Source organism: Trachurus trachurus (genome assembly GCF_905171665.1).
Source record: "Trachurus trachurus genome assembly, chromosome: 7".
NCBI classification, from domain to species: domain Eukaryota; kingdom Metazoa; phylum Chordata; class Actinopteri; order Carangiformes; family Carangidae; genus Trachurus; species Trachurus trachurus.
This window is the reverse complement of record NC_139901.1, coordinates 474,835-494,184: the sequence shown is the minus strand read 5'-3', so window position 1 is coordinate 494,184 and position 19,350 is coordinate 474,835. Positions and strand designations below refer to the sequence as shown.

Here is a 19,350-nt window from a genome sequence, read left to right as displayed (position 1 = left end):
CCATGCTACAATTTTAAAGCGCTACATTGTTCTGGACTGACCTTCCACTGGGTGCGGCAGGTTTTCAGCAGGCACGTCATCATAGATGACCTCTGGGTCTCTGACCTCACTGTCTGGTCTGCAGGTCATGGTGCTCTGGTTGTCTGCTCTGTCTCCATCAGGTGTGTGAAGTTCAGTCTGTGGACCGACTGCAGAGGAGGCCTCACTCTCCTCAGCACAGTCCTGTTGCAGACTGCAACCATTTATTGCACTGCTGGACTCCACACCACCCTCTGTCATACAGGAGGACTTTTCTACAAAAAACACACAATAACAGTTTTAAACAGCACGATGCAAAAGGACCAGACCATGAATTTCTTGAGTTTGTAAAACCACCAGTCTTTAAAGGTCCAATGTGTAATAACTGGCAATATTTATTGGCAAAATATAACTATCCATGAATATATTCGTATTTTTGTATAATCGCTATAAAATAAAATTTGTTTGGTTTTCGTAGCCCTATAATTCTTCTTTTATATATAGCAGGGGCCTCCAACCTTTTTTCCTCTGAGAGCTACTTTTACAAAATGACAATGGCTGAGAGCTACTAATTCTTTACATTAGTAAAACAAAACTGTGTTTCCCACTCTTCATGGAAATAGTATGTTTTTAGCTTCTACAATACTGATAGGCTGAAATTATTATTTTCAGGTATTGTCCCTCCTCTATTAAATATGAAAATCACAGGACATGTCTGTTCTGATGATACATGCACATACACATGCTTCAACCAAGGTGGCGCCTATGTAGGGACAATCCTGGATCAAGTTTTCAAATTTATGTATGATTCATTAATCCTTTGGCAAGCTACTGGGAAAAGGGGCTGCGAGCTACTGGTAGCTCGTGAGCCACATGTTGGAGACCCCCGATATATAGTGTATATATATAGAGAGAGAGAGCAAGGGCTTTGCTTTAGAGAGTGTTGCCATCTTGCGGCGCCATGTTTGTACGCCAGATTTTATTGTCCTCGGTGGCCACCGTCACTTTGTTGACGGGAGGGGTGAGCGCGAGCGAGTGAATGCTAGATATCACTGCCCCCCCCCCCCATTTTACACACTGGACCTTTAAATTAATTGTGGCAAGATTTACCAGCATCTGTGGTGCCCACTGCTGGCCAACTTTAACACAGGTGATTTTAGATTTTTGACAGGTGATGGGTCCATGTGGTCGCTGTACACTCATTCTCATTCATAACCCACAGGTGAGATCATGACACAGGGGAACAGGTTTAACACACAGGTTAGGTTACCTGTCAGGACTAGCATAGGAACAGTTTCACATTCAACACTCCCTCAAGTGCTGCAGGTGAACTGCTGTTCAGGTGGCACAGATCCATACTGGAGGCTGTGAGAAGGAGCTCACTTCACAGTAGGCTATGGGGCAGAGCACAGCTAGCTGTTGCTAATGCTAACTGCTGGCAGTGAAATTCAGCCAGTGAACCTTTTACTCCCAGCAGTTAGCATTAGCGACGGCTAGCTGTGGACATTTGAGGAGTAACTACAGGAGATGTTCAGATAAGTTATACCTGAGACATCTTCAATGTGTAACAAGCTAGCTGCTACCAGAGCTAACACTACACACCGGTCATGTACCTTTGTGTAATCGCAGCGTGAGCTCTGAAACCACACTGAGCCACTCCTTGGCTCGGGGTGATGCCCGGACTGCCCCAATGAAAGCCAACACAAAAACATCCTCACTTTGGTGAGCGTACACACACAGACCAGCAGCTGTGCACAGCTGGATGTGGGGCCATGTTGTTTTTATTCTTACCTTCATACACATTGTTCGCTTTCCAGAAACTCTCTGACTCTCCCGTCACTCCCAGATCAGAAGAGGTGGACCGTCTGCAACGAGGTCAAACAACCTTTCAGATTTCACCCTTACTGCCTTGATAGGAGCTACTTGTCACTTTCTCTATTTAGTCAGCACAGCTGCTTACTAAGTGCTACTGTACATCTTCAGGGAAGTTGGACACTACAGTGTGATTAAAGGGATAGTTCACCCAAAATTGAAATTTCACTCATTATCTACTCCCCCTCATGTGGACTAAGGGCTGGTAGAAGTTTCAGAGTCCTCCGTGGCTTCTCTGAGTTACAGGGGGTCTCGGCGTAGCAGTGCATGTCCATATAACGGTTGCAAATAGATACCAACTGTCTTCGTAACAAAAAGACACACCAAAAAACATCCAAATACCTCCATGCTGCTCGTATGTAATGTCCATTTTGTATTGAAGCCCCGAAATGCAAAATTGTCCCGAAAAAAATTAAATAAGCTTTAAAGCTTGTTTTGTAGCAGAAGCTTCTCGAAGCTCCTCTTCCTGGTTCATCAAATTTGGACGAACTGGGAAGAGGACAGACCCTGGTTCGTCCAAATTTGACGAACCGGGAAGAGAAGCTTCCGCTACAAACAAGCTTGAAATATAGACTTTCGCATTTCGGGGCTTCAATACAACACGGACATTACAGAGCAGCATGGAGGTATTTGGATGTTTTTTGGTGTGTCTTTTTGTTACGAAGACAGTTGGTATCCATTTGCAATATGGACATGCACTGCTACGCCGAGACCAAGGGGGCAGTTGTCGGTCTGAGAAGTGAAGCTCACTTCCGCGTTCAAAAAACTGCAATCCCCTCGGCTGTCGCTGGGTGCTGGCTCCAGAAGGGAGCAACTCCAGTTGAGCCCCATGTTAAAATAGCCGATTTTACATCTTAAAAAAACATATTTACAGCCTGGTACATTTTATTTTTTTGGTCTCAACCGATAGTTTCTACCCCCGCACACACTCTGAGGGGGGTGAATTTTTTTTAAACTCTACAGTTTTACTATTATTAGGTTTAAAGTTCTGGCCAATTAGGGCGCGGAAACGTTGAGTGACAGGTCCGGAGACCGCTGCTTCGAGGCCAGTGGGCGGGCTCTCGGCCGGCTAACCGCCGCACCGCTCCAAATATGGCAAGTAGAATCCAACATGGCGCGGCTCAAACCCCCGTAGTAGCGGCACAAAACAGACTCCTCCAAACCAATGGGTGACGTCACGGACGCTACGTCCATTCTTTTTACAGTCTATGGCCGAGACCCCCTGTAACTCAGAGAAGAAATTTCAATTTTGGGTGAACTATCCCTTTAAGAAACAGCAATCCAGTAGAAATCTTTATCAGTGTGGTGACAGCACACGTGTGGACAGATAATTCTGTCAGCCACGACACCTCTGAGTGAACTCTCTCAGACCTTGGTCAGTCTGCCTGTCTCTGTACACCTCTCATCATCAGGACTCTGTTACCAGTGGTAGAGCTGGTTCAGGGTCTTCCTCAGTTATCGAGCAAGACATCGAGCAGGCGGGATATTCAGTGTTCGGGTTGGGACCGAGCTCTCTGTGTGTGTGTGTGTGTGTGTGTGTGTGTGTGTGTGTGTGTTTAGCTAACGTCTATGAGCTAACGTAGCTAACTGTTAGCTAGTAGGCTTGCTACGTTATAGCTTGCTAACTTAGCTAGTGAGGCTAAGTGATGGACGCAGGGATCTGGAGGAGGAGAGTGGCGTAGGGATGGAGGAGAGTTTGTGTCGGTGCTGGTGGACGAGTCTCCTCGTTTTTCTCAGAAGTTTGATTGACGGATGACGGATCCTGATATCATTGGCTTGATGAATCGTGAGCAACGTGACGCATAATTCGTGCACCTGCATTATCCAATGTGAAAAAAAACTACCCCACTTTCATCCCGGATTTACTGGAAAATAGAATTTTGCACAAAGTTTGGGCTCCATCGTCTGATGAGTTATTACACTAATGTTAAGACCCACAGTGGGCTCAAATTCTTTTCTGAATACCTTTAAGCTTATGGATCTCATTGCTCTGCTTTTACTATTTCTACATTGCACCTATTCTCCTTCAGAAAAAATTACACTTAAAATGCCTCTTTCACATAGATAAAATAGTTTTTTTATTTTATTTTATTATAGCTACTATGCTAAATCTTTTTAAGCGTACTTTACAGTCTGGAATTTATCCACCATAACTTACCCCTCTGGTGACTCTCTGACCTCCATATCTGTCAAAATGAAACAGATAAAAACATTACTTTACAATCTACATGCCCCCAAAAACCCCCATTGTGCCATAGTACCAACATCCACCTGAGCAGCACTGGGGGGTCGAGGAGGGGTCATGGCCCTGCTGCCCCCTGCTGGCGGCTTCACCCGCGCCTTGGCCTGCTGTGTCTTGGGTCAGGTTGGTCTTGGCATAAAGATCTGACTGTGCTGTGTGCGTGCTCCATTCATTCGTCTCTGGAGGTCCTTCATCGCTGTCTTCAAACTCAAACTTCTCCCCCTGCTCATCTTCATCATCGTCGTCCTCTATGTGTGACACCCCATTGGATACAGGCACTGAGGAGAGAAAACACTCATTCAGTTTCCTTCCTGCTGCAGTGAGTTACACATAACAAGCACCTCAAACCTCGACAACATCTAACAAGGTGAATGACATTTATATTGTAAACTGACTCAGCCTCAGGAGGGCAGGGTGTGACTTTTATTGGTTTATGGATCAAGAACTCTTCCTTAAAGGGATAGTTCACCCAAAATTCAAATTTCACTCATTATCTACCCTCATGTCAACTAAGAGCTGTGAGAATTTTCAGAGTCCTCCGTTCCTTCTCTGAGTTACGGGGGGGTCCGTGCAGCAGTATTTGTCCATATAATGGTTGTCAATGGATACCAACTTTCTTCGTCCAAAAAGACACACCAAAAACCATCCAAATACCTCCATACTGCTCGTCTGTAATGTCCCTCTTGTATTGAAGCGCCGACATGAGAAATTGTTCTGAAAAAAATTTAATAAGTCTATATTTTAAGCTTGTTTGTAGTGGAAGCTCCCAGTGTCTCAGTTCACTGCTCTGCCTGGGACCGGGGGAACAATTTCTCATGTCGGGGCTTCAATACAAGAGGGACATTACAGACGAGCAGCTTCTCGTAACTCAGAGAAGGCACGGAGGACTCTGAAAATTCTCACAGCTCTTAGTCAACATGAGGGTGAGTAGATAATGAGTGAAATTTGAATTTTGGGTGAACTATCCCTTTAAATCCAGCCCGTCATCAGGCAGACTGACCCTACGCGAGGCCAGACCACCCACTGACCTGCTGTCTCATTCACTATGAGATGATGGTGAACAGCTTGTGGAGCAGCGAGCAGCCTGGGAGACAGGATTATTTGTTGTTGTGCCACAACCGAGGAGATTACACTCTAAACATATGGCTTCTAAGCAGTAACCCTCCACCTGTCACTCTGCATTTGCACCACATTTTACACATCAACACCCACCTGCCTCAGAGCTACAGACAGCCAAGGGGGACAAATAAAGACTGCCCTGAACATTTGATGAGGCTCCAGCAGGTACTGCAGGTGAAGAGAGATTATATTTACATGTTGATTTATATGGAGCTTATAAGAAGATGAAATTTCATGTCAATCAAAGAACATGCAGTGAAAACTGTTCATGGTGAACTGAATCTAGTCCTGAACATTATTTCAGTAGATACTGTGCTCACACTGCACAGACAAGAAGAACAGGAATCAGCAGGGCTGTTTTTACCTTCAGGATGTAAATCAGTTTAATTAGGTCAAAATTGTAGACGATCTGATAAAGTATTTGCCTTGTTGATAGCATTGTGTTTCCTCTACTACAGGGTATCTTTTACAGTTCTGAGGCCTCCAGAGTCACTGTGCCAACCCTGACAGGTAGATTTGTTTGTGAACCATATGGTCTGCAGAGGTTCACTCATTCTAGCATAGGGTAAGTGGGTCAGTAAACCCTTGTCCCAGAGCAGCAGGGATTCATAAGTCAGGTTCACCCGCAGGTGATCACCTGAGTCCTGGCCGAGCCTGATCATTTCAGTTTTTATCAAGATTAGTTTTTCCGTGTTGCTGGATGTCAAATCATAGACTAAAACACCCTCAATTCAAGTTAATGACTGAAACACCCTCTGAATTACTACAGCCTCTGATGGGCTTCATCCCATAGCAAGACAGACATCAGCAGAACAGAGCTGGATGATGTAGCCCAGCACGGTCTCCAGGTCTAAACCCCATGGGACTGGTTGGGGATGAGCTGGACTGAAGAGACAAACATCAGTAGGAACTAATGCAATGTTAGATTTTGTCACAGGAAGTTCAGCTGCTGCAGGAGTGAGACTTTTACATGTAGCTTGTCTCTGCTCTGTCAAGACTCATGTGATAAACTACATCTTGTTTTCAGACATATGAATGTATGATGTTGAACCCAGTTTATTATCATTTAGATCTTATACTAGTTTTTATTACCCAGCTGTATGGGTGATAGGCGATTTGGGCCGAGGAGGAGAGGTCTGATCAAAGACTCTTTACATTGTTGCATTATGGAAAATGTAAGATTTTGTGTTGTTTGATGTTTAAAGCAGAAGTAAGTGATCCGGTGGTTTTGGCTAACTTCCTGTCATCCGATGGAGTTAGGAGTCCCCGCCCTCGTCCCTACGTCACCACATTCACGCGCATCCCTTGGCTGCACAACACAGAGAGGACTGCCCCTTTATGCCGTTCTCTCTCCTCACTGGATAAAGGTTGTAGGATACGAGGAAAGTTTTCTCCTCGGCTTACAGCAGAGCAGAGTGACTGACAGACCAAACACTCTATAGAAGTGATTGCTGTCGGAAGATACAACTATTTAAGACTTATATTAACAAAAACATTCCGCTTACTTCTGCTTTAATGTTTGTCTTTTTTGTTTGTTTTTTTACCTTACACTGGCGCTGAGCTCTTTTGTGAAACGTTTAAACTGCCATTATAGCTGAAATATCAGACAGAATACAAGATGTTTTCACTGAATCCAGAAATCTGCTGCACTTGTTGAGTCTAATACCGTCATCTTTCAGTCTCATACAGACACTTTCAGTCTCATACACCACATGATGCTGAACTGATATTACTGTCAAGCAACAGCAAAACAGGAGCTGTGGCCTTCCCCTCTCCTCTTTTCTTTGTTTAAAACAACATTTTCGGGGGGGGAAAAATGGCAATATGGCATATGCCATCAAGAGCATGCCAAACCTGTAGGTGGCAGTGTAGAGAAGCTCAAGCCCACGTTAGCCAATCAGAATCCCGCACATGATCCCGCATAGCAACCTGATAGCAACAACAACAACAACAACAACAACAACAACAACAACGTCACTTGCCCTCCTTATGGGTAAAGTTTTAATATTTTTTCATGCGAGAAAGTAACTGTTTAGATGCCAAATATACAGCCAGTTTATCCAGATGACGACTGTTTAGAAGTTTGCTCCGAAGCTTCTCGGAGAGGTGAAGCTTTTTTTTTGGAGAAGTGAAGCTCCACCTGTGGAGCAACGACCGGGACATCACAGAGACAGTGTCCGCTCTGCAATGCTGCTCGGTCGGCCAACCTCTGTCGTCCTCCCGGGGGACAAAACGATCGCTATTTAACTTACCCGCAGGTTTTTAGAGGTTTACCACCGGCTGGTTAAATTATTTTTAGGAGATAAATGTTGGTCTCATTGATGAAATCTAACAATTGTGGCAGTAGCATTAGTTTGTTTGAATGAAAAGTGAAGCTTCATGTGTGTGGACAAGAGGCAGCGCAGCCTCGGGGCTCTGTTCAGAAATCACCCCATTTAACGTTACATCAATAAATAAATGTTTTACAATGAACACATCAGTCTGCATTAAATTTTATCATTATTATTATTATTTATTTATTTATGTAATATGGTTACGGTTAGACGTCAGGGTCTGACGTCGGCTACCCAAATCTCAGTTTTTCTCTGTTGACATGCTACCGTGCAAACGGAGTTTTCCAAAATCTCCACTCTGGCCGGAGTTTTTAAAAAGCATTGTTTCAGGGGCGATTTCTCCGTTTGCATCTAAACAGAGGGTGCAAACGATGGTTAATGTCTCCGTTTTTAAAAATTACCCGGATACGTATAAACGGGGCCACAAACAGCAGCTGGACCAGCCAGTGTGTGCTTGGTCACTTGTGAATATTTCAAATAGTAAAAATGAATTATCTGGTTTCTAATTTGCTGTATTATTGTGTAGGAGTAGATGCGCAGACTCAGTGTCACTGGTGGGTTTTCAACCAGACCAAATCCATCTTTCAAGGCCAAGTACAGGATCTGACAGGCTACAGGTCTAATCAAGGCCATCACATATGCTAGGACCTGGACTGAAGCCACCAGACAGTAGAAGGTTTAGAACAAACCCAGGTGATACTGGACATGACTTTGATAGAGGAATGACTCACCTGTGGGGTGACAGAGCAGTGGGTGTGGAGTGGTCATGCTGGGTGATTCTCAGAGGTCACATCGGCTCCTGTCAATACAAAACCCTTCATTATAAAGACAGTTTCAAGAGGATGAATTACTGTTGATACGGGCAACACAGTTGTACTTAAATTAATTAACTTGTGATCTGCTGTGGCCACAAATCAAAACCTTTCTCATAAGAGTTGAATATCAGTGATGATGACAGTAAGGATGTGGACCTACTCTACTGATCCAGTCACTGCATGTTAGAGGGACTAACCAGCCAACCATGCACGGGCTCTCTACTTTAAATACACTGATACACTTTAAATACCACGGTTGCATATGTGAGAAAAACCTCCAGTGTTCGCAGAGGGAGCTGAGCGATGTCTGATAAACTTTCACAAATAATGTCACCCAAATCAGAGTTAGAAAAATAAAACCTCTAAAGGCTCCAGGCTACATAGGACATATAATAATAACACCTCTGACCTGTCAGCGGCACAGTGGCATTGTGGGTAAGGCAGCAGTTGAAATGTAAGACAAATGAGTGGAAATCAATTTTGATCCTTGTTTTAAAGGTCCCAAATTGTACAAAGTGAGATTTCCATGTGTTTTTTTCATTATAAACCAGGTCTAGGTTCAATGTGAAAATATCAAAGTGCTCAGTGACTCAGAGAAATGCACACAACCTATATTCAGAAACAGAGACTTAAAACGAGCTGTTAAGACTTCTGTAACTTTGTGATGTCACAACCTTGCCCCAAGCCCAGCACACCTGCTCCCATCATCAAACCATGGGGGAATTTGGTTTCTTTGAGTGTTAACCTGAAATCAGAGAACAGTCAGCAAATCTCTTCAGGAGCCTCAGCCAACCAAAATACAAACCAATTCTTTCTTCTAATTCTGAACAAATGCCAAGCCTGAAAATGAGCAGCCACAGAAAATTGGGAAATTATCCAAAAGATCTGAAAACCACCATTCAAATGACACACCTAACATGCTGATTAAACACACAGAAATGTGAGCTAGATTGCACTAGTAAGATAAAACAGAGAATGTGAGGGATTCTCCTACAGGACTATGAAGGACTTCTTACCACTGGAAAAGTCATCTTACTCAAAACACACAGGTAAATGACACACACATGACACACAGGTAAAATAAAAAGCAGAGTTTTGGAAGGCCAGTGTTTATCCATGTGGACAACTGGTTATAGTTGTATTTTGCTGCGTTTTGCCAGAGGCAACATGAGTGGGTTACATTCCTTTACAGCAAATCCAGACGTGCCCTTTCCCAGAGTCTGTTACTCAATCAGATGGCAAAACACTTTAACAGTCTAGAGCTTTAATCATCCTCAGCGGTAACTGGACATGAAATCATCTCCTATATCATCTCCTGTATGTGTTAGCAAAGGCCTAAGCCTCTCAGCTCACATGTCATGTCATTAGACTCAGAGAGTAAATATTCAGATAAGGGCCTGTGTGGGCGATCCCTTGTTCCAAGTCCCAAGTCGAATAAAGACAAAAACAAATAAATAATTCAACAGCTATATGGAAAAAAGCCTCCATTCTGAAGAATGGTTCCTGACAACTGAATGGACAATAGCAGAGAGAGGGACTCCTCAGTCAGCTGTGAGGAGGACACAGCCTCTGGATTGTCCAGCCTCAGTGATCTACTGACTCCCACTGTGATGACAGCATTCAGTCAGAGCCCAAAGCCAAACATGCAAACAAGATGAAGGCACATTCTTGCATAATGTTTCACTGAAGCTGATGAATTGTAACGGTCAGTGAGTCAGGCCAGCATGGACTCTAGTGGGACCTTCTGACCATCAGTTAACATGTCTCCATATGTGGAATACTGTGGTGCAGAAGAAGCCATTGGGTCAATATCATCAAATCTGCATCGGTTCTAAGAGGGTGAATGCTCTAACAGGCAATGTGTTGGTAGGACATTCTACCTCAAGCCTCCAACAAAGCCCCAGGTGATCTTTGTCATATGCTCATCATGTAAGAACACTACTTTTTAGATGTTTTCATGATTTAAAAGATCACCCCAAAATCTCATTGCTTTTGAGATATGGTGCTTCACAGACCAGACAGAGATCTACGAATTACCACATGGATTGTCATAAAAAGACTGATTTTGTTTGGATGTAATATAGATCACATGTCTGTAGTCACTGAAAAATGGTTAAACAGTGGACAAGAGTAGCCCTAAAAAATGTAATCATAAACGTTTTAGTGAAGTCTGACTGCTATCACAGCAACAATGTTCAGGATTGTGAACCATCGACCAGCCAACCCCGACTATGGCCACACCTAAACATAAACCTCCACTGACAGGTCACATGCATTCATAAACTTAGATTGGCCTGCTCCAGTAGGTCATGCACACTGTCAAATTGCTGTCAACAGTATCCTCTTGTTCTCAGCTGTGACTTCCTGAAGTGGACCAACGCCACAGGCTGCTCCACAGAATCAGCTTATTATGGGTGTAACAGTGTGACAGAGAACAGTCAGTCTGAAAGTGAACAGTCTGACAGGAAACAGTCTGACAGTGAACAGTCTGAGAATTAACAGTCTGGCAGTGAACAGTCAGTTTGAAAGTGAACAGTCTTAAGCCGTTTTCCCACTAAAATTAGCGGGTCGACGCAGGTTTTTTAAAGGTGGGTCGACCCGCTAACAATCGGCATTTGGCCCCTTTCCCATTGACCAAAATGAGCCGAGTCTGACCTCCCGCTGGGGAACAGATAGTTTTGGTCGGTGTTGTTTGATCTTTTGATCCCAGTCTCGAGTGAGGGCAGAACTTTGTTTTGGTACGTGATATGAGACTCGACCAGCGCGATGACGTGGCGGCGTCATCAAGTAAATTAGCGGGTTGACGCGGGTCTGGCGTTCCCACTGCTAGCCGATTGGAGCCGAGCCGATTAAAGGCGATTTTAACCCGCGTCGCTTGCCGAGTCGTTTGACCCGCATCGACGCGGCTCGGTGCGCCTTTCCCACTGCCACCAAAAGCCGATTGTTAGCGGGTTTAAACTGGTTTTTTGACCAGTGGGAAAGGGGTATTACAGTGAACAGTCAGTCTGACAGTGAACAGTCTGACAGTGAACAGTCTTACAGGGAACAGTCTGGAAGTAAACAGTCTGAGAATTAACAGTCTGGCAGTGAACAGTCTGACAGGGAACAGTCTGACAGGGAACAGTCTGGAAGTAAACAGTCTGACAGTGAACAGTCTTACTGGGAACAGTCTGGAAGTAAACAGTCTGAGAATTAACAGTCTGGCAGTGAACAGTCAGTTTGAAAGTGAACAGTCTGACAGTGAACAGTCTGACAGTGAACAGTCAGTTTGAAAGTGAACAGTCTGACAGGGAACAGTCAGTCTGACAGCATGAGAGTGTATAGTCTAACATTTAACAGTCTGACCATTAACAGTGTGATAGTGAACAGTTTATCTGCCAGTGAACAGTCTGATGATATTAAGAATAACTTTATTTGTAGATCACTTTTCAATAAATCTTACAAAGTGTAATAAACGCATTCATAGTGATCAGCGTGTCTCAATAGTTTAATATTGAACAGTGTGATAGTGAAGTGTGACAGTGAACTATCTGACAGTGAACAGTGTGATAGGTAACAGTCTGAGTCTGACATTGTGATAGGTAACGTGACAGTGTGATAATGATCAGTCTGGCTGTAAATAGTGTGATCAGTCTGACAGTAGACAGTGTGATAGTGAACAATCTGAAAATGAATAGTGTCATAGTGAAGTGTGACAATGAACAGTGTGATAATGAACAGTCTGACAGCAGACAGTGTGATAAGCTGGTGAACAGTCAGTGAACACTGTTTTGGGGCTTCAGCCTTAGATCAGTGGGCAGACTGTGAACTAACTATGTTGCCTCCTGATTCCCAGAGTTTATACCTACCTGCAGTCTGTGGGTCGTCACTGACTTTATTAATAACCTTACACACACAAATCAACCAACCACCGATCTCCATCTGCTGCAGTCCCGTTCCAGTGGCCACAGACAGATCAACATGTTACTGTATCTCCATGTCCCTGTCTCAGACATACCTTCAGTCCGGTCCCACGGTGCAGTCCTCCGTCTGTCCTGCAGCTGCTCACGCTAGTAGTACTCCACAAAACATGGCTTTGGTTAAACCACAGTTTCCCCAAGAAACTTTTCTTTCCAGGGTTTTCCTGTTGTGTTTCCCTCCTTCCCCCTCCTCTTCCTCTGTGCTTGCCGCTCTCCCTGCCCCTGCTCCGTAGGGCTGCGGGGGGCGGAGACTAGTCTCTGACCGTCCTGGTCCTGGTCCTGGTCCTGGTCCTGTCGGCAGATGGTGTCGGTGCAGACTCAGTACAATCCTCCTGGGTAGACAGTATATTTACAAAGGAGAGCTCTTGTGTCTCCAGTGTCGTCCGTGACTCATGTTCTTGCTTTGTGGAGACAACAAGAAGCACCAGTCTGTCATTAGCGTTCAAACGGGAGCTCGTTACGTAAACTGGTCTCAGAGCAGCAGCCTGTCTGAGGGTTGCTGCCGTGGATGTAAACAGGACAATCTACAAACTTTACATGTGCTACGGGCTGCTCTCTAAACTGTGCAGAATTGAGTTTCATTTTAAACGATCCCTGTAGAGTTGTTGTAACTAAAAACAAATCTTTAATATTTTTTTTATGGAGCTGTAATGTTTCACTACATGAACTATCGCTATTGAGAGCTACGGAAGCCTAAAGGGTTCATAACCGCAGTGAAGTTAGTTTTAAGTTGGATATTTGACAGACATTCGCTCCTTCTCAATACATTAAAAATACATATTACATGTGTTTAAATGCAATAAAAAACAGGTGTGTCATAAAGGAGACTCAGATCTTCTGTCCTGTGTTGATTTTGAGCCAACAGGTCACATGACCTGGGAGTTATTGAGCTCTAACGCTCATATTTACAGTATAAAATATATTAAAAATTCATATAAAATAGTAAATGTGTTTAAATGCAATAAAAACAGGTGTGTCTCATAGAGGAGGCTTAGCCCTACCATCCTGTGTTGATTTTGAGCCAACAGGTCACATGACCTGGGAATTATTGAGCTATAACGCTCATATTTACAGTATAAAATAAATTAAAAATTCATATAAAATATTACATTTGTTTTACGTTAGCAATACTGGGAATTGTCAATGCAATACACTTATATAATGCAAACAAAAATAACAGAAACCCATATTCAAAATAGTAAATGGCTTCAAGAGAATAGAATGGAGAGTGAAACAGAAATGGGAAAAGAAATGAATATCAAACAGTCCTACTTGGAAATTCTGCATATCAAAATAATTACATGCCCCAAAAAGAGTGTGTGTGCGTGTGTGTGTCCACAAGAGGGCACTAATTGCTAATAAAAAAAATACAATTCAGTTGTCAAGTGCTCAGATCATAGGCTGTTAGTGGGAGGTGAAAATACCACTACATTTTTGCCTCAGATAGACTTGTCTCCTCGGAAATCAAAGACTTGACTGAACCGGACTGAACCGAGTTTGGTAGCTTTGCAGTTTTCTGACTGCTGCATTCCAGTGGATCATGGAAAAAGGAGCATCCATCTCATGTTATACTTTTGTTGATTAGGTGTAGAGCAGAAAATGCTAGAAGCAGTGTGAGTGTTAAGAGCAGCTATAATTCAAATGAAGTAGCCTAACTCTGTTTGGCCTAAGTATTTATATTAATGAATCAGTTGTTATTCCGCTCTGCTTCTACTAGCTCAGGGTAATTATCAATTAGCCTACTGTAAAAAGCTGGACATGCCTGTATCAGTTCTCAGCTTGTGGTGCAGTATTTATCAACCAGGCCTCCATTCACTGTCTGCAGCTATACAAAACACTGCTGCTCATCTTATTTCTGGAACTTACAGGTACAGCCAGTGCCGTTGTATAGGGGAGAAAGGTGATGATAATTCTAGGGGCCCAGCACCCGGTAGGGCCCACAAAAATCCCAGTAGTCTAATCTTTGTATGACTGAATTATTCTGAATAAGACCCTGACTAATACTCATATGCTGCACTAGCATCAAAACAAAGTAGGCTAAAAAATGATAATACATAAGTAGTGGGAAAAGTCAGGGGTCCACTTTAGTATTCTTTCAGGGGCCCCAGAATTCCTAGCAACGGCCCTGGGTACAGCCACATTACTCTGGTGCATCCCATTGATTTAAGATTGTCTTTTAAGGCCTTAAACGGCCTGAGATCTTTGGAAGGAGGCCCAAAGTCCCAAAACTTGGCCTTTGGTATTAGAGCCCCCGCACTCTGGACTTCTATGCTGAAATCAGATGCTGCAACTTCTAAATAAAAATATGCATATTTTTGTGCAGCCTGTGGTTATATTTGATATATGTTTTATATTATTCTATCCTAAAGTGATGTTTTTAGACATTTTATTGGCTATTTTTGATATTTTATAATTACCTAATGTTTTATACACAATCTGTTTTTATTATTATGATTATGCTCTCTCTTTTATTTGGTTTTATTTTCCTATGAAAAATCTTGTAACTCTAAGAAAAGTGCTATACAACCAAAGTCTTTGTCAGGTTAGGACCCATTCAGTGAACTTCACAGCTGAACAGTTTGACCCGTCTATCTGCTTTGAATTGACTCTAAAGCTCATTCCAAGATTTTCCACATTAGTCTGTACAGGAAACATCACTGTTGTTGATAAGCTGCAGCAGCAGGCAATCCAGTCAGTCTGGTCCACAGTGGAAACAAAAACCTGCACCTGTCTTTATCACCGGGATCAGACTGTTCCATCCTGCTAGTTTCCAAAGATATTATAAAACATGGTGTGAAAAGTAGTTACAGGTCAGTTTAGGCTGGTTTAGCTCAGCTGCTGTCAGGTCAGCTGCTGCCATCGAGGTGAAACGCTTCACTGGTGTATTACCAGAGGTTAATTGATGTCCATAAACTCCATAATCTGATTGGACAGGACTGTGTGACAGTTACTTTATCATAACCCACAGTGACGTGTCCTTCTTGCTGCCTGTCAAATGCATGTAGACAACAGCAGTTAATGAGTGAATCAGCCATGTTTCCTGTGTGACTCACTTCCTCTCTCAGTAGTCTATTTTCATTTGACAGCAAGTTGGAAGGAATAGATTAAATCACTTCTCCCCGTTCATATCCTACACTTGGTTACTCATCTCAGGGCTGCAGGGAGATTGGAGCTAATCCCAGCAGTTTGAGTGAGAGTGTTTAAAGGATGAATTTATATCAAAAAAAAAATTAAGGTGACATTCTTTTCAAGACTTTTAAGACTTTATTTTGTATTAATTTGACGCGTCTTTATTCAACAAAACTAACAAACAAGCTGTACAAATGAGCACGGAGCTGGCCTGCCCCTTTGGACTATTATGATATTTTCTTTTCATTTGTATTATCATTTATATACTTCAAGCATAAGAATGCTCCATGTTGTAATATTTGTGTTTTCAGGAACTTAAAACAAGTTCAGTGAACTTCTCAGTGTCCAGACATGAATCCTGTCAAAAACCCTTGGGATGTGGAAGAACAGGAGATGGATGCATGAATGTGCAGCTCATATAAATGACGTGATGTCAACATGGAGCAGAGTCTCAGAGGAAAGTTTCCAACATCTGGTGGATCATTACATGAAGAGCAGAGGCTTTAAAGTGGAAGAGGTTTAAAGTGCAATGGGACAAACCACTGTTGTTCCTAATAAAGTGCCCAGTTGTCTTTCATATAAACTAAAGGGGAAAAGTTGAAAACTAATTTTTGCATATCAGAGGCAGACATGATGAGAACTGGTACAATTCCTCGGACTCGAAAGCTCAAAATCCATAAAACCAGATTTCAAATTAAAAGTTGTAACAATCTATAGATGGATGCCATCTCAAAACTGCACTCGCCTCACTGAAATACAATCATTTTATATTTTATACAGTATTGAATCATTGTATTCTTTCATTGGAGTAACATAAATAAAGTTGGTTTTAGTCCGATTTTTTGTCATCTCTTCCTAACTCCTTCTTTGTTTGAGCTCATGATGTTTTCTACCGAGGTCAAGGAAAACTGGTTTGGAAGGGAGATTTGTATATGAACTAATCAACCAAAGTCTGAGATCAATCCGGTCTCTCTCTTCTCAGTGTACTGATGAAGCAGCAATGGGAAGAATGACTTCATATGAAAATATTGAAAAAAGACTTTATTTATCTCTGTTAACACCCCACATGCAGTTATGTAGTTAATTCATTTCCTTAGGGTGTTAAAGTTACAGAAAAGCACACAAAAGATACACACTGAACTGTCACTAATGCAAAGTCATACAGTACATATCCAGTCTTGTTGGTTGCATCTTCAGTTGGATGTGAAACTATAATCCAACGTGTGTTGCAGGAAGCTGTCAGGCTAGCCTGATAGGAAAATGACAAAGACAAACAGGAAGAGCATTTGTTATAAATTGCTGGTCATCGTGAACACTGCGTCATGTTTATTTCTTTCATATTGACCTCACAGTCTGTGACGTCCCACAATAACCAGTCAGACCCCTGACTGTCATGCTTCAGGATCTTTTAATTGATTAAGCCCTGATTTGAATTTTTGAATTTAAATTTTTATTTTTGCACAAAGTTAAAAGAATACAACATGAAACATGGTAGGTAACAATAGGACAGTGCAGGGAGAGGCAAAAAGGAGCTTATTTTTAAGACTCCACCTTATATTACAGTTTAATGTGAAAAAACACAAAATAACATAAAAAAATTAATGAAAAAAATTGAATAATAATGACTGCCAACAATAATAAATATATATATAAAAAAACAACAGAAAATATAAGTGTGTGTGTGGATTTGTGGATGTGATTGTCCTCCTCCATCCTCAGCTGTGGTAGCTTACCTCGTCCATTGTTGCATCCCAGACCGCTGGCATTTCCTATTCGATCCATTCTGGCTCCAAAGCAGCTGGAGGCCCGTTTCCTGGTGGTCAGCAGCAGGTCCTGCAGACGGCTCCTCTGGCTCATGGCCCTGCTGCGCTCCTCGCCTGCTGCTGGTTGAGATCTGTCTGATATTTCTTGGTCCCCCTCCTGGTTCAGGCCCCATCCTCGGCTGACTTGGCCGCGATCAGGCTCCTGGTTCGTCCCCTCATAATCAGCTTCAGAGTTCTCCTCCTGGGCAGCCTCAGCCAGAGTCTCCTCAAAGCGTTCCAGCAGAGACTGTGTTGAGAGGTGGAGACAGGTTTACGCTTACGAACCAACCATTCTGCTCAAGTGTCTCAGAGACAACAACCACCAGCTGATTGAAAACATGAATCCCAGAGCATCTTGGTCCTCTGGGAAACGGTGTTTGTTACAGTAAAGGCTACAACCTGGTTATGGTGACTGTGACTTTTACAGGTGTTTTTAAAAGTGTGTTAAAAGTGTGTAGCAGAGTCGGTCTGAACAACTGATCCAGCCACAGAGTCAAAACTATTCTCAGCACATAATTCTCTGACATACTCAGCAGGAATGAAAATAAAATCCTTAGTTTAAGTTTATGTTCTCAAGAGGCAAAAACACGTAGGTCAGTCACATCGCTGACTATTGTGTCACACATTTGACTGCTTTTTCTGGCTGTTTGACCTGGGCTAAAACGACTCACTGAAAAGAAAGAACTACAATTAGCTGACATCATTTCTCAGACAAACTGTCTCTGTGATTGGTTGAAACATGTGTGCACAGCATCCTAAAAAATATAGGACTAATGACACAAACAAAACATTAACAGATTAGGCGGTCTTTTCAAAAGAAGTGAATTTTCCAAAATGCATCTCAAAGATGACGTCCGATTTATTTCTATTTTATTTGTGATTAAAACCAGTTCACAAACAGCTGCGTTATCCTCATGCGCTCGTCCTGCAAAGTTCCGTTTTCCATGTGGCCACTGACGAGTTCTTTTTGTTGATTCGGTGTACACAGCAGCTACTGTTAACAATTGTTTGGAGATCTCAGTGAATCCTCTTTACTTGACTTACCAGTCTTCACAGGTCCTACTTTTTTTTTTTTAAGCAAAAAGTGGCTAGTGTTACATACATCAGGAGGATGTGAGAAGTTTATGGCGTTATGTTATGCCATAATGTCACAACTTTAACTGTAAATTACCTCTAAATGTGCAGCAGCCTAATCAAGAAAACAGGTGTGAGGACTGAGGGGTCACATGGTTTCTTTCTTACCTTGAGCTGAGCAAGGTCGTTGGTAGAAGAGGCCCGTGCCAGTGTGTGGCTGCTGACCAGTGTATGCTGACACAGCAGGGCCAGTAGGCCCCACAGGACCGCAGTCCTCATGATATCCTGCTGCTGCTTCCTCTGATAGGCTACTACAGCCTGCACCGCAACATCTTATATACATGCCAACACACACACACATTCACACACCATGCCACAGACAGTCAGTGTCAGTGGCTCATCATTTTGTAGACCACCTCAAGTGCATTCTGACACCTCTGCATGATAAGGCAGCTGGTCAGATGTCAGATTAAGTGCTGCTTGGTGGTAGGTGATGTGTGTGTGTGTGTGTGTGTGTGTGTGTGTGTGTGTGTGTGTGTGTGTGTGTGTGTGTGTGTGTGTGTGTGTGTGTGTGTGTGTGTGTGTGTGTGTGTGTGTGTGTGTGTGTGTGTGTGTGTGTGTGTGTGTGTGTGTGTGTGTGTTCAGTGGCATGACCTCAGGAACCATCTTAGAACTCTGAGCTCAGACGTGGTGTTTAATGACAGGAATGCAGATCCACCATGCAAATACTTCACACTGTCTACACTCCTGAAAAATACCATAGTAGGTTAAAACTGCTGCTGCTTGGTTACCGGGTGACCACATGGTTCAGATGAATAGAGGGAGAAAACAATGACAGATGCTAGCGGATGAGAGTCTTTGAGGTGTCTGATGGGTTTTAAGTTATGGTTCATTTTGTGAGCTGAGGTTGATGACATTTTAGTTGCTTGCTTCAAGTTAACTTCATTTTCATTTGAGTGAAATAAAACAACAACAGACCAAATATTT

At 42.8% G+C, this 19,350-nt stretch overlaps 2 protein-coding genes across 2 annotated transcripts; both read right to left on the bottom strand.

Moving 5' to 3' along the window:
• Nucleotides 1–21: 21 nt before the first annotated feature.
• Nucleotides 22–12,549, bottom strand: LOC310988887 (uncharacterized protein; the record flags this gene model as incomplete). The annotated part of the gene is made up of 6 exons (XM_083975691.1): nt 12,397–12,549; nt 8,316–8,383; nt 4,162–4,410; nt 4,049–4,076; nt 1,810–1,883; nt 22–293 (listed from the first exon to the last, which is right to left on the bottom strand). Exons 2-6 carry the CDS (start codon nt 8,350–8,352, stop codon nt 22–24), a joined length of 660 nt encoding a protein of 219 aa, XP_083831817.1. The 5' UTR covers nt 8,353–8,383; nt 12,397–12,549.
• Nucleotides 12,550–16,731: 4,182 nt separating this feature from the next.
• Nucleotides 16,732–18,642, bottom strand: nppa (natriuretic peptide A; the record flags this gene model as incomplete). Its single annotated transcript, XM_083975689.1, has 3 exons — nt 16,732–16,736; nt 17,221–17,536; nt 18,532–18,642. 3 exons carry the CDS (start codon nt 18,640–18,642, stop codon nt 16,732–16,734), a joined length of 432 nt encoding a protein of 143 aa, XP_083831815.1.
• Between the last annotated feature and the right edge of the window lie 708 nt (nt 18,643–19,350).